General features: G+C 29.5%; 2 protein-coding genes across 7 annotated transcripts; both read right to left on the bottom strand.

Moving 5' to 3' along the window:
* Window positions 1–442: 442 nt before the first annotated feature.
* LOC143903849 (protein maternal effect lethal 26-like) lies at window positions 443–4,023 on the bottom strand. 2 transcript variants are annotated; one of them, XM_077417845.1, is made up of 3 exons: window positions 3,648–4,023; window positions 3,234–3,547; window positions 443–2,345 (listed from the first exon to the last, which is right to left on the bottom strand). In XM_077417845.1, the coding sequence occupies exons 2-3, from the start codon at window positions 3,432–3,434 to the stop codon at window positions 1,284–1,286; spliced, it is 1,263 nt and encodes a 420-aa protein (XP_077273971.1). In that variant the 5' UTR covers window positions 3,435–3,547; window positions 3,648–4,023; the 3' UTR covers window positions 443–1,283. The 2 variants fall into 2 exon arrangements, with proteins under 2 accessions (XP_077273971.1, XP_077273970.1); XM_077417844.1 differs by having other exon boundaries at window positions 3,234–3,550.
* Window positions 4,024–6,792: 2,769 nt separating this feature from the next.
* Window positions 6,793–15,667, bottom strand: LOC143903871 (uncharacterized). 5 transcript variants are annotated; one of them, XM_077417882.1, is made up of 8 exons: window positions 15,563–15,667; window positions 15,180–15,465; window positions 14,493–14,576; window positions 11,451–13,853; window positions 11,150–11,316; window positions 9,998–10,264; window positions 9,634–9,891; window positions 6,793–8,774 (listed from the first exon to the last, which is right to left on the bottom strand). In XM_077417882.1, the coding sequence occupies exons 2-4, from the start codon at window positions 15,339–15,341 to the stop codon at window positions 12,672–12,674; spliced, it is 1,428 nt and encodes a 475-aa protein (XP_077274008.1). In that variant the 5' UTR covers window positions 15,342–15,465; window positions 15,563–15,667; the 3' UTR covers window positions 6,793–8,774; window positions 9,634–9,891; window positions 9,998–10,264; window positions 11,150–11,316; window positions 11,451–12,671. The 5 variants fall into 5 exon arrangements, with proteins under 5 accessions (XP_077274008.1, XP_077274009.1, XP_077274007.1 ...); XM_077417883.1 differs by having other exon boundaries at window positions 6,793–8,260; window positions 8,621–8,774; window positions 15,180–15,654; XM_077417881.1 differs by having other exon boundaries at window positions 9,634–9,888; window positions 15,180–15,654.
* Between the last annotated feature and the right edge of the window lie 178 nt (window positions 15,668–15,845).

The following is a 15,845-nucleotide window of genomic DNA, read 5'->3' on the forward strand; positions in this document are numbered from 1 at the left end:
TTCATAACGCGTTTACCATCTTGCACTCTAAGGAAAAAGCAATTTAAAGAAATCAGTTGTTTGAGTTAACACTGATGTTGCACGCTAATATATATATATATATATATATATATATATATATATATATATATATATAATTAAATATATATATATATATATATATATATATATATATATATATATATATATATTTCAAAATGTTTACATACAACAAAATGTTTACATTTCGAGATGATGAGTTATTAAATTCAACTCAAATTTGTTGAATTTATTAAATTTAATCAAATTACCCGATTTATAAATTTTTGTGAAGCATTTTTTTTTACCTCTAGGTGATCGAATTGTATATTTCTATTAAATCGAGGATCTGTGTATGTAATTCGCTCAACATCACATACGTCTCTGAATTAGAAATGAAGATAAATGAACTGGTAAACAAATAAATAATAAAATATAAGTTTATTTATTTTTTTATCTACATATATTGAAGAATAATTATGAATTTGATTGTTTCAAATAAATCACATTTTATTGAACTCGAATTAATGACAACATCGAAAACGCAAATAAACGTTGAAAAACAAAAATCAAGCTTAGATTTAAGAAAAATTAATACTTCGTTGAAAAAGGTAGTCTCTAAAGACTCCGACGCTATAATGTGTATGTACGCAGAATAATCTACAGAACGAAACTGTTCACAAGACATAATACTGATAAAAATTAATGAAATATTTACAGGTAACATAGGTTTGTAAGAATTCTCTTATTTCCTTTTGTTTTAAATCAACCTGTAGACTTGAGAAAACTTATAACTAAACTACATTAAGTGCAATTAATAATAGTTTTATTCGTACATAAACTCAAATCAAGAATTATTGTTAATTTGTATTAGTACTTATTTGAATATAAATTCTCACATAGTGTTTCTTAAAGAATTACATAATTACCCAATAATTACATAACGCTATTTCTGATCAAAAATTGAGTTGAAAAATTCTGAATCAGTATGTCAGTGAGCGTACGCTCGGTTAAAGAATAGTGCTAATTGAATCGGCATTAGAATTATGCATTATAGAACAAAAATGGTTCAAATTTCTTCGACTCAATTTTTGACAAAAAATAGCGCTATATATGTAATTAATGGACGCTCTTTCAGAAACATTCGGTATAAAAATTAAAAGCTAGAATATATGTATTAGCGCAAAGAAAAAATATACTAATTAGATAAGGAAAATATCTTTATCATATTTTATGAATTTAGGACTGCAGTATTACATGCAATATTACATTCCAATATTTGCAAATGTAAGTTCCTTATCTGCCTTAAACGGTAACAAATAATGATGAGTACTGCCTTCAGGTAATTTCCCCATCAATTCCATTATCATATTTAAATTCTCTTGCGATAGATCTCGAAATTCTTTAGTATTCTTAATCTGTTTTAGGTAAAATTTAATAAAATTTTCCGAATGTGTTTTTAAAAATTTTGCATTAGACGAAAGCGCAAACTGTAGAAGATCTATAGCATTGTTAATAGTAATATAGTGTAGCAAATAATGTTCACACGTTGATTTTAAACATGGTACATCATACTTATCAGCTGCTGTTAATAAATCTTTAAGCGTGTTATAACCACGTTGTTCTATTGAGCCAGTTGTAATATATAATAAAATTTGTTTAAAAGATTCTACCTCATTATGCGTTACTAATTCACTTGTCATATCTTTCTCCTTCTCATCATGTGTAAGGCAGATATTTTTAAAGTAACTACTGTTGATGGCGCACAACGATTTTTTTGCTATTACATATGGTTTTTCTTCCACCATAAATTTGATTGATTCCTCATCTTTATTCGCTTGCTTATCAAAGATCGAGTCTTCAAAATATTCCACTTTTCTTGAAAGTTCTGTTGACAATGGCAGTAAATTCATACTTATAGTATTAGTTATCAGATTACAAAAAATTTCAAACCGGCAATTTACTACAAGAGTATTTCCAAAATCAAGCTTACAGTTCTGTGTCAAGAACTCAGCTAACAATGTCATATTCGATATATGACCTGAAATATATTTTGATGATACAGTTTCTCCAGACAATCGCATTATAACAGTGGTACATGAACCATAAAATGGGTTTTCAGTAAGTATATTCAATCTTATTGCCCTAATCGATGAATTATCATAACGTAAAATATTCATTAGAATCGCGCATTGACCTATTTTTGGAATCGACGGAATCTTATGTTCGATCGTCGAAAAATGCTTATACTGTTCAATTGTCCATGTATGATCAAATATAGCAGATTCAAGTTTTGTTCGAGAATAGCTCTTGGTACACGAAGAAATCTGAAAATAATTAACGTACTTAATTATAAATGATGAAAAAAGAACTAACAACAAAATGTCCTAAAAGTTTCTATGCTTTTTAATAAAAAGGATTGAATTTCAAACAAATTTCCTAACATGTAATAACATATATTTATATATATGTATAGATAAGAGAGCCATTTGAAATCCGATTTCACTAAAAGTACATAGAAATTATTGAGACATCCCATATTTAATTGTCTTTTTTAAATAAAAATAACATTTTTACTAGACAATAAAAAAAAGTTAAATAAATAGCTAAATTGTAGAAGAAAAGTTAAACACCGCTAGTTTCGCGTTAATGACAATCGATTTATTAAATAAAAAAGTTGTATTATAATTTTACGTCATTAAGATAATTCTGATAATTAGTTAACTTTCTTGCCTAATTGTAAGTCTTACCCGATCTATGAAACCTATAATATTAAATTTAAGACAGTTATATTTATAACTTTATATACCCCATGCGCACTTTGATATATATAAGTCCAGCTTTTTAAGAATTTTTTATATTACAAATAAATATTAACTTATAAATATAAACTTATAATCATTAATAAATATAAATTAATAATTATAAGTATATAAATATAAATTATATCTTAAATTCTGATAAACGTAATGGATTCGGCTGATGTAGAGTTTTTTTTTACATCAAATTTTTTAATTGCATTTAAATTACACGTGCTAGTAGAAAATAGACTTGATATAAATGTTTGTAAATTTTCTTTGTTATGTAAAATATATGGAAATGTCGCTTTAGAAAATATCATTAATGTATTGATTTGTTTGTACAAAATCTTATGTGCTTTCTAACGTTCTAATAACACGTAGTCAGCAAAGTTGAGAAAAGACGTTAGAACTTACTTGCTCCTCTCCCATTTTATGTATTTTTCTTTCGATGTATTGCTGTTCCGTTGAATCTTTAATTGAATCTTTCGTTGAATCATCCGTTGAATCTTCCGCTGAATCTTCCGCTGAATCTTCCGTTGTATTTCCCGATGATTGATCAGATAAACTGACTAAATTGAATTTTTCCGCCAAACGCTGCTTTAATGTTGTTTCCATGCTTAATTATACGCGAACACCGTCCAGATGATATTATTAGACTAATGCGTGTACAGATGTAGCAACTGATTTCTTTCCTTTTCCCTTTAGCTTTAGCAAATCAAGTTTCCAAGCTACTGCAAATATAACGTCAAGAAGTGCGAGAAACAATTAATGTGAGTGATCAAATAAACGTGGCCACTGCTAAAATATCAGATTCGAGCTCCAACTCACCTGCAAGATATATGGAGAGGCAGCGGAAACCGTCCTCAATAGCATGCGATAGCACGTAGAAAGAACGGATCGCGACGATCACGTGCAGCACACATGTACATGCCGTGTATGTACAAGAGAGAATGTATACTAACAATAAGAAAGAGCCACGTACATGTTATCACACATCCTTGGCTCTTTCTTTGGGTGCGTGCCTTTTCCGGCTTTTCCACTTATTTTAGGTTTGTTCGCGTCGCATACTCCAATAAACACCAAGAGCACTTGGATCACGGATAAAAGGTGGCGATTGGAGCAGATGAGTTTTTGGAGTGCGTTGGAGTGATTAGGAGCATGGTGGGGCATGCAACGCGAACAAACCTCTTATGAGTTAGAATCCCTCTAATCAGAGCCATTTGGCTAACTGGACAGTTCTGGAAAATTCTGCGAGAGAGATAGATATACATTCATATCATCTGTAGCTTTTCAACCAATCAGATTTATGTAAAATGCTTATTCAAATCCTGCACTGATTTTGGCTCTGAAACCAATGTAGAAATCAATTAAATCAAATATTTTATAAAGGCTCATAAACCGGTTGAAAAATATGCTTAGATATTTTTAAATATACTCGACTAAACTAAAACACTGTTCAAAAATAAATCCGTTTCTTTATGCATATATGGTTATGGATAGACCTTTAAGCTTTAGGACTGTTCGTTTTAGTTGAACTTCTCGCACCGCGGTCCATCTTTCCTCTTTTTCTTTTCACGTTGGAAAGAAAAAGATAATAAATAAACTTTGCACAAGAGGTTTGGATAACACGAACAGGCCTAGTGGTGGGGGACACGCATCCTAAAGCCTTTGTGTCCACGTGTTTCCACGTTGCTAGAAATCGCTCCGAGATCTCAAACGGAGAAAGAATTGACCATTCACATTTAAACAATTGGCTCAATTGACCAATGCGATTGCGGTTAATTCTTTTTCCGTTTGAGATCTCGGGGCAATTTCTAGCATCGTGGACACAAGAGACCTGTTCGTGCTATCTGAACTTCTTGCACAGTTCATTTATTCTCTTTTTCTTTCCAACGTGAAAAGAAAAAGAGGAAAGTTGAACCGCGGTGCGAGAAGTTCAGCTAAAACGAACAGGCCTAAGGCTTAAGAGAGAGAGAGCCACGTATGACGTATGTACAACGTGACACACACACGTGACACATGTGACACAAATTTTTTACGGCTACACTCAATCTCAATACAGTAATTTAGTGCTTGTCATAGGATTCTTTTTGATTTATTATGGCTTACAAGGGAACAACCATCCTTTGATTCCTTAAATTTTTAATATGTTCCAGTACACACCATTCATTAGCTAATACAAGATATATAGTAACTCTTCCAATGCGTAATAGTTCATGAAATATTAATGTTCAAAATATGTATTTTTTTTTTTTTATATTAATGGTAAGTAAATCATCCTTATATACAAAGAAGTTGCATTCATAAAATGCGCTTGGTTAAATTATGTGTTTGAAATGTTTTTATGATAGATAGCATCCAAAAACGTATATACAATGTGATCATGATGATATTGATTGTGCTCAAATTGAAAGTTTCGATAGTGAAGTTTAATTAATTGTTATGTAATGTGTTTTTGTTAATTGTGATATACTACTTTGCAAAGTCATTATAATTATGTTTCTTCTTATTTATAATATACATAATTATTATAGTACATAAATAAACTTTATTTTGCAGAGTTTTAAAACAATTACGCACACGACAAATTTTAAACATTAATATTTCATAAACTATTACGCATTAAACAGAATTACTGTATCTTATATTAGTGAATGAGGTGTACCGTGAACGAGGTGTATTAAAAATTTAGCAAAATTTAAAGGGTCGCAATGGTTGGTTGTCCCTTTATCCAGTTTCAGTAAGCAAATAAAATCTTATGACGCTTTTCAACCAATCAGATTTATGTAAAATGCTTATTCGAATCCTGCACTAATTTGGTTCTGAAAACTGTGTAAAAATCGATTAACCCACTGCTTTATAAGGGCTCATAGAACGATCAAAATATGTCCAGATATATTCAAATATACTCGACTGAAACAATGTTTCAATAATAAATCTTGTCGTATGACGAATGATGAAAATACAGCCTGTTTCTTTTATCTTTAGTAAGGATATCTGTTCGCGTGACGCGCGTGAGGAAGGAAGATGGATGATGCCGAGTTATGTGATGTTATGTAGGAACGTACTAACACTAATGCAAATTAAGATATAAGTGTAACGTGTGACTTTTTGTTACACTTATTAAACAGCCTAAATATACAAAAGGGAAAGAGAAAAATTTACACGTAGTTTAGTTACGAAACATACGTTCAAATCATCGATCGCCGCAGAAGTTCCGAGAACGGTTCAAGTTTCGTTATGATAAGCGCCTGCTATGAATCTATCGCTATCTTTAAGCTATCGCAATCTCGAATATTTTTATTTTTATTCGAGAAATCTGTAAATAATCAACCCATTTATCATTGCTAAAAACAGTCAATATTTTTTCCGATAAAATGTTTTGTATAAAATTTGCAGTTGCCGAAAAAAGCTGAATAATCGGATGCTAGATCTAAACGAAGAACTTTTATAACTCACGACTATTTTCGCCCATCGTGAAATTAAATTAAAAATATAAGAATACTTTTTTAAAGATTTGCACAATTTTATCGTAATAATTATTATGATATTATTTAATTATTTAATTCTTATTCTTTACTTTCGAATTACTTTCTCCTAAAACGACGATATAGTTTCATATCAAATGAAGCACAGAGACTAGATTAACAAGAGAAACAAAATCAATCATAAAAGCTATGTTTTATTTTTATTTTTTCAAAGAATAAATTTAATAACATATTATTTCAAAATGTTTACATACAACAAAATGTTCACATTTCGAGATGATGAGTTATTAAATTTAACTCAAATTTGTTGAATTTATTAAATTTAATTCAATTACCCGATTTATAAATTTTTGTGAAGCATTTTCTTTTATCTTCAGGTGATCGAAGTGTATATTTCTATTAAATCGAGTATCTGTGTATGTAATTCGCTCAACATCACATACGTCTCTGAATTTGAAATAAAGATAAATGAACTGGTAAACAAATAAATAATAAAACATATAAGTTTATTTATTTTTTTATCTACATATATTGAAGAATAATTATGAATTTGATTGTTTCAAATAAATCACATTTTATTGAACTCGAATTAATGACAATATCGAAAACGCAAATAAACGTTGAAAAACAAAAATCAAGCTTAGATTTAAAAAAAATTAATACTTCGTTGAAAAAGGTAGTCTCTAAAGACTCCGACGCTATAATGTGTATGTACGCAGAATAATCTACAGAACGAAACTGTTCACAAGACATAATACTGATAAAAATTAATGAAATATTTACAGGTAACATAGGTTTGTAAGAATTCTCTTATTTCCTTTTGTTTTAAATCAACCTGTAGACTTGAGAAAACTTATAACTAAACTACATTAAGTGCAATTAATAATAGTTTTATTCGTACATAAACTCAAATCAAGAATTATTGTTAATTTGTATTAGTACTTATTTGAATATAAATTCTCACATAGTGTTTCTTAAAGAATTACATAATTACCCAATAATTACATAAAGCTATTTCTGATCAAAAATTGAGTTGAAAAATTCTGAATCAGTATGTCAGTGAGCGTACGCTCGGTTAAAGAATAGTGCTAATTGAATCGGCATTAGAATTATGCATTATAGAAAAAAAATGGTTCAAATTTCTTCGACTCAATTTTTGACAAAAAATAGCGCTATATATGTAATTAATGGACGCTCTTACAGAAACATTCGGTATAAAAATTAAAAGCTAGAATATATGTATTAGCGCAAAGAAAAAATATACTAATTAGATAAGGAAAATATCTTTATCATATTCTATGAATTTAGGACTGCAGTATTACATGCAATATTACACTCCAATATTTGCAAATGTAAGTTCCTTATCTGCCTTAATCGGTAACGAAGAATGATGAGTACTGCCTTCAGGTAATTTCTCCATCAATTCCATTATCATATTTAAATTCTCTTGCGATAGATCTCGAAATTCTTTAGTATTCTTAATCTGTTTTAGGTAAAATTTAATAAAATTTGCCGAATGTGTTTTTAAAAATTTTGCATTAGACGAAAACGCAAACTGTAGAAGATCTATAGCATTGTTAATAGTAATATAGTGTAGCAAATAATGTTCACACGTTGATTTTAAACATGGTACATCATACTTATCAGCTGCTGTTAATAAATCTTTAAGCGTGTTATAACCACGTTGTTCTATTGAGCCAGTTGTAATATATAATAAAATCTGTTTAAAAGATTCTACCTCATTATGCGTTACTAATTCACTTGTCATATCTTTCTCCTTCTCATCATGTGTAAGGCAGATATTTTTAAAGTAACTACTGTTGATGGCGCACAACGATTTTTTTGCTATTACATATGGTTTTTCTTCCACTATAAATTTGATTGATTCCTCATCTTTATTCGCTTGCTTATCAAAGATCGAGTCTTCAAAATTTTCCACATTTCTTGAAAGTTCTGTTGACAATGGCAGTAAATTCATATTTATAGTATTAGTTATCAGATTACAAAAAATTTCAAACCGGCAATTTACTACAAGAGTATTTCCAAGATCAAGCCCACAGTACGGTGTCAAGAACTCAGTTAACAATGTCATATTCGATATATGACCTGAAATGGATTTTGATGATACAATTTCTCCAGACAATCGCTTTATAAGAGTGGTACATGAACCATCAAATGATTTGTCAGTAAGTATATTCAATTTTATTTCCTTAATCAATGAACTATCATCACGTAAAATATTCATTAGAATCGCGCATTGATCTATTTCTGGAATCGACGGAATCATATGTTTGATCTTCGAAAAATGGTTACATTGTTCAATTATCCATGTATGATCATATATAGCAGATTCAAGTTTTGTTTGAGAATAGCTCTTGGTACACGAAAGTAAAAGTGGCGAAGATACTGTCTGTTTCTCTTTCAAAGTATTCTCACTAGGGATAATCTCAACTTCTTTGTCAGAAATCTGAAAATAATTAACTTACTTAATTATAAATGATAAAAAAAGAATGAACATCAAAATGTCCTAAAAGTTTCTATGCCTTTTAATAAAAGAGATTGAATTTCAAACAAATATCTCCTAACATGTAATAACATATTTATATGTATATACATATAAGAGCCATTTGAAATCCGATTTCACTAAAAGTACATAGAGATTATTGGGACATCCTATATTTAATTGTCTCTTTTAAATAAAAATTACATTTTTATTAAACAATAAAAAAAAGTTGAATAAATTGCCAAATTGTAGAAGAAAACTTAAACACCGCTAGTTTCGCGTTATTGACAATCGATTTATTAAATAAAAAAGTTGTATCATAATTTTACGTCAAATTTCAAGATAATTAGTAAACTTTCTTGCCTAATTGTAAGTCTTACACGATCTATAAATCCTATAATATTAAATTTAAGCACTTATATTTATAACTTTATATACCCCATGCGCACTTTGATGTATATGTATAAGTCCAATTTTTTTAGTCTTTTTTATATTGTTGTACATATAAATAAAACTTATAAATATTAATAAATATAAATTAATAATTATAAGTATAAATTCTATCTTGAATTCTGATAAACGTAATGGATTCGTCTGATGTAGTTTTCTGCAGCAAATTTTTTAATTGCATTTAAATTGTGCTAGTATAGAAAATAGACCTGATATGGATGTTTATGAATTTTCTTTATTATGTAGAATGTATGGAATTGTCGCTTTAGGAAATATCATTAATCTATTGATTCGTTTATACAAAATCTTATGTGTTTTCTAACGTTCTAATAACACGTAGTCAGCAAAGTTGAGAAAAGATGTTAGAACTTACTTGCTCCTCTTCCATTTTATGTATGTATTGCTCTTCCGTTGAATCTTCCATTGAATTTTCCGCTGAATGTTTCGTTGAAGATTCAGTTGAACCTAATCCTTTCTCTGAATAAAGTTTCTCCAATGAAAAGATCTCGGACATGCTTTAATTATACACGAACACCGTCCAGATGATATTATTAGACTAATGCGTGTACAGATGTAGCAACTGATTTCTTTCCTCTTCCCTTTAGCTTTAGCAAATCAGGTTTCCAAGCTACTGCAAATATAACGTCGCAAGATGTGCGAGAAACAATGGGAATAAACAAATAAACGTGGCCACTGCTAAGATACTGCTAAGATGTCAGATTCGAGCTCCAACTCACCTGCAAGATATATGGAGAGGCAGCGGAAACCGTCCTCAATAGCATGCGATAGCACGTAGAAGGAACGGATCGCGACGATCACGTGCAGCACACATGTACATGCCGTGTATGTACAAAAGAGGACATGTATACTAACAATAAGAAAGAGCCACGTATGTTATCATACATTCTTGACTCTTTCTTTGGTGCGTGCCCCTTCCACTTATCTTATGAGTTAGAATCCCTCTAATCGGAGCCATCTGGCGACTTGACAGTTCTGGCAAAATTCTGCGAGAGAGAAGAGGATATACATTCATATCTGTATTCCGAAATGTACTTACAGTACTGAAAATCTATAAGATACATGTAAATTATGGATTTTCAATACTATTAATACATTTCGGAATACATATATACTTTATAATTAAGTTATACTTTTCAAAAAAATTTATAACATAATTATGATTCTTTAACATGATTGATTTATTTTAAGTATAACTTTATATTGTCAGATGCAATGAGGAACTAAAGGCAGGAATCAAATAGAGTAATTTGCATATAACTATTCCACTGTAGTTTCATATAACAACACAATTCGATATAAAACCGGAATTGGACAATTGGATTTATATGTATGTAAAACTCTTTCGAGTAAATTATAAATATAAAATATATCACGCGAATATCAATAAACTCAGTTTCAGTAAACAAATAAAATCTTATAAAGCTTTTCAACCGATCAGATTTATGTAAAATGCTTATTCGAATTCTGCACTGATTTTGGCTCTGAAACCAATGTATAGAAATCAATTAAATCCAATATTTTATAAAGGCTCATAAAGCGGTTGAAATTTAAATATACTCGACTGAAACAATGTTCAAAAATAAATCTTGTACGTCGGATGATGAAATATTTTGTATAAAATTGGCAGTCGCCGAAAGGAGCTAAATAATCAAATGCTAGATCTACACATGAAGAACTTTCATAACTCACGACTATTTTCATATATATATATAAATTGTGAGATTAACTTTAAAATATTAGAAATTTTTAGACAAGTTTTACAGTAATAATTAATGTGTTGACTTCCTCATTTATGCAATAATAACTGTTAATTTCATCACTAAAATATACTAGAAAATGAATATAGATTTGATATCACCCGCGCGAACCTTATTTCTTCATTGTGTAGAAATCAATTCTCTCTTTATATGAAAGATCCAACATTATACATCTCAACAATATTATTATTGTTTTAGGAGTAAATTCTTCCACCCAGTTGCAGAGCTTTCGTTATTCACGCTTTGTGCCTTATCCTTTACTTTCAAATTATTTTCTCCTAGAGTGATAACATAAAGTTTTATTTCGAATTAAGCACAGAAACTAGATTAATAAAAAATACAAAATTAACCAAAAAGATCATGTTTTATTTTTATTTTTAAAACAAATCTAGATTTCAAAATGATTAGTTACCAAATTTAATTGAAATTTGTGTAGCCGATTTAGAATTTTTGTAAAGCATTTTCTTCCATCTGTCGATGGTCGGACAGTATATTTCCATTACATCGGATATCTCTATACATAATTGATCAACATTATATGTCTTCGCATTGGAAACAAAGATAAATAAACTGGTAGAAATAAATAAAGTATAAGTTTTTTTTTTCTCTACAGATGTATCCATATGTATATGAAGGAATAATTATGAATTTTTGATTTTGTTTTAATGTAATATCGCATTTTATTGAATCCCAATTAATGACACTATCAAAAACGTATAATTGCGATAAACATTGAAAAGAAAAAATCAAGTATAAATTTATGAAAAATAATTTGCTCGTTAAAAAAGATAGTTGCTAAAGATTATAACACTGTACTATATATGTACACAGGATGATTTAAAAGAACGATTGGAAATTTTTAATAAGATATGTAACGTACAAGTACTGATAAAAATAAGTAAAACATTTATATATAGATAACATAGGCGTAAGGATTCTTATTTTATTTTGTTTTAAATCAACCTGTAGACTTGAAAAACTTACAACTAAACTATATTAAGTATAATTAATAATAGTTTTATTCGTACATTTCAACTCAAATCATAAATTCTTTTCAATTTGTATTAATACTCATTTGCATATAATCTCTTACATATATGTATACAGGCTGTTTCTTAAAGAACGGCAGTTAATTTCTGATAACGCTATTTCTTATGAAAAATTAAGTAAAAAAATCCGAAATTATTTTTTTTCTATAATGCACAATACATTAATAATTATATTGAATAAAGTCAATTCTTTTTTTCAATCAGCACCATCCTTTAACTGGGCGTACACACCTGGCGAGCGTATGTCAGGCTAAAAAACGGCACCGATTAGATTGACTTTACTTAATAATTACTGCTGTATTGAGCATCATAGAATAAAAATGGTTCAAAATTTCTCGACTCAGTTTTTGACAAAGAATAGCGCCAAGTAATTATAATGGATCACGCTCTTTGAACAAACAACTCTGTATAAAACTTAAAACTGGACTATATTTGTAGAGATAAGAAAAAACATGTTTACTAAATTAAATAAGAAAAATATATAATGTTCTATGATTTTATACTTAAGACTGCAATCATATACAAATCAATCCCCAGGTAGCAAGATGACGTCTAAAGACGTCTCAATGACGTTAAAGACGTCATTAAGACAAAATTAATACGTCTTTTGATGTGACTCTATTATCTGGATTTTTAGCCAATGTAAATACCCCATCTGTCGTAAGTGGTGACAAAAATTTATGCGTGCTGACTTCAAATTTACTTTTCTCAATCAATTCCATTATCTTATTTGAATCTTCTCGCGATAGACTTTTAAATGTTTCAGTGTCCATAATTTCTTTTATGTGAAATTTAATAAAAGTCGCCGAATGTGTTTCCAAAAATTTTGCATTCAACGACAACGCAAACAGTAGAAGTCCCACAGCATTTTCAATCATAATATCGTGTAGCAAATAATGTTCGCACATTAATTTTAAAGTTGGTACATCATACGTATGAGCTGCTATTAATATATCTTTAAACATATTATAATCACATTGTTCTACTGAGCCAGTTAAAATGTATATTAAAATCTGCTTAAAAGTTTGTATCTCATTATCCGTTACTAATTCATTTGTCATATTTTTTTCTTTTCCCTTGTGTGTAAGGCAAATATTCTTAAAGTAACTACTATTGGTGGCACACAACGATTTTCTTGATAGAACATACTGTTCTTTTCCTACTATAAATTTGATTGAGTCCTCATCTCTGGACCGAAACTCATCAAAAGTCGAACATATCACGTCTTTTGAAACTTCTGTCGAAGGCTTTAAATTCATACGTATAGTTTTATTTATCAGATTATGAAAAATTTCAAACTTGCAATGTACTATAAGCGCATCTGTTGGATTAAACGAAAACTTCTCTGATGAGAACTCAATTAACAATGTCATATTGGATATATGACCTGAAATAAAGTTTGACGACAACAACACATCATAGTGCATACTCGGCGCATACGTTATCGTAGTGGTACATGAACCACCAAATGAATTATTAGTAAGTATATAACATTTTATTGCATTTATCCGCGAACTATTTTGACGTGAAATACTCATTAGAACCTCGCATTGACCTATTTCTGGAAACGACGGAAACGTTATCATATTTTTGATCTTAGAAAAATGTATAAATTGAACAATTTTCCATGTATGTTCAAGTGTAGTCGATTCAATATGTGTTTGACAATAGCTCTTGGTATACGAAGGTAAAAATGGTGGAGATACTGTCTGCTTCTTTTTCGGTGCATTCTCGGTAGAGATATTCTCAACTTCTTTCTTAGTAACCTGAAAAAAATTAATTTACTTATGAATAATGACAAAGACGAACATCAAAATGTCCTCAAGTCTCATGCTTTTAATTAACCCTGCAATCGTACACTTTTATTCGGCCCCTACTAACGGTATATGAAAACGTTTCCGTTCATGGCAATATATTAAACAACCTAAAACTTTACCAAACATTCTGAAAAAATTCATAGGTGCTTGAGATCTTAATTATAAGTTTAAACAATAATAATATTATAAAATTAATTTTGCAATTGTTAATTTAATCGTTAAACCTCTGAAAAATACCACATATACTATACGTTTACGCGAGCGTTACTTCTGTAGTAACTTACGATATATTACTCGTTTACGCGGAGTAAATTATCGTAGATTACTACAAAATCCCGTTTACGCGAAGGAATTATCGTATAAGTTACTACAGAAGTAACGCTCGCGTAAACGTAGTAATAGTCGAAATGCCGAGGACGCAAACGACCTACATGTATATATGGTTGCAAGGTTTATAAAATAGTTTGAATTTCAAACAAATATTCTAACATGTAATAAGGCATAAATCATGTATGGATAAGAGCCATTTGAAATCGAATTTGACTTAAAATACATAAAGACACCTTATATAAAAATTTTTTGAGACACCTTATATAAAAATGGTGGAGTTACTGCCGGATCCTTTTTCGGTGTATTCTCGGTAGAGATATTCTCAACTTCTTTATCAGAAATCTGAAAATAATTAATTTACTTATGAATAATGAGAAAGACGAACATCAAAATGTCCTCAAGTTTATTTTTCAAGAATAATTAGTCAAATTTCAAAAATAATTAGTCAACTTTCTTGCCTAATTGCAAGTTTTACACGATCTATAAATTTTATATAATACCTATTAAATTTAAGCAGACAGTTATATTTATATAACTTTATATACCCCATGCGCACTTTGACATATATATGTATAAATCCAATTTTTTAAGTATTTTTTTAATATTACATGTAAATAGAACTTATAAATATTAATAAATATAAATTAATAATTATAAATATACAAATATAAATGATATCTTAAATACTGATAAACGTAATGGATTCGGCTGATGTAAAGTTCTTTTTGCATCAAATTTTTTAATTGCATTTAAATTACACGTGCTAGTAGAAAATAGACTTGATATACGAATGTTTATGAATTTTCTTTATTATGTAGAATGTATGGAATTGTCGCTTTAGGAAATATCATTAATATATTGATTCGTTTATACAAAATCTTATGTGCTTTCTAACGTTCTAATAACACGTAGTCAGCAAAGTTGAGAAAAGATGTTAGGACTTACTTGCTCCTTTTTACTTTTATACATTGTTCTTTCGACGTATTGCACTTCTGTTGAATCTTCCATTGAATCTCCCATTAAATCTTCCGTTAAATATTCAGAAAAATTTAATTGTTTCTCTGGATAAAGATTCTTAAATCTTTCAAATTTCTCATCGAACGACATGCTTTAATTATACTCGAACACTGTCCAGATGATGATATTATTAGACTAATGCGTGTACAGATGTATAGCAACTGGATTTCTTTCCTCTTCCCTTTTAGCTTTAGCAAATCAAGTTTCCAAGCTACTGCGAATATAACGTCAAGATGTGCGAGAAACAATTAATGTGAATGAACAAATAAACGTGGCCACTGCTAAGATGTCAGATTCGAGCTCCAACTCACATGCAAGATATATGGAGAGGTAGCGGCAACCGGCCTCAATAGCATGCGGTAGCACGTAGAAGGAACGGATCGCGACGATCACGTGCAGCACACATGTACATACATGCCGTGTATGTACAAGAGAGGACAGGTATACTAACAATAATAAGAAAGAGCCACGTACATGTTATCACACATCCTATTGGCTCTTTCTTTGATGCATTATTTATAATTAAGTTATACTTTTCAAAAAAATTTATAACTTGTAATTCTTTAATATTATGATTGATTTATTTTAAGTATA

The sequence above is a fragment of the Temnothorax americanus genome, unplaced genomic scaffold (genome assembly GCF_048541705.1).
Source record: "Temnothorax americanus isolate GAGA-0224 unplaced genomic scaffold, ASM4854170v1 Scaffold5, whole genome shotgun sequence".
Lineage (NCBI taxonomy): Eukaryota > Metazoa > Arthropoda > Insecta > Hymenoptera > Formicidae > Temnothorax > Temnothorax americanus.

Bases quoted from the DNA above. Each gene is read 5' to 3' on its own strand.
- LOC143903849 (XM_077417845.1), bottom strand. From the start codon at position 3,434: ATGGAAACAACATTAAAGCAGCGTTTGGCGGAAAAATTCAATTTAGTC. The intron at 2,346-3,233 runs GTAAGTTCTAAC...AATTATTTTCAG, and splicing joins ATAAAATGGGAGAGGAGCAA to ATTTCTTCGTGTACCAAGAG.
- LOC143903871 (XM_077417882.1), bottom strand. From the start codon at position 15,341: ATGTCGTTCGATGAGAAATTTGAAAGATTTAAGAATCTTTATCCAGAG. The intron at 14,577-15,179 runs GTAAGTCCTAAC...AATTATTTTCAG, and splicing joins ATAAAAGTAAAAAGGAGCAA to ATTTCTGATAAAGAAGTTGA. The intron at 13,854-14,492 runs GTGTCTCAAAAA...AATTTTTTTCAG, and splicing joins CTCCACCATTTTTATATAAG to GTTACTAAGAAAGAAGTTGA.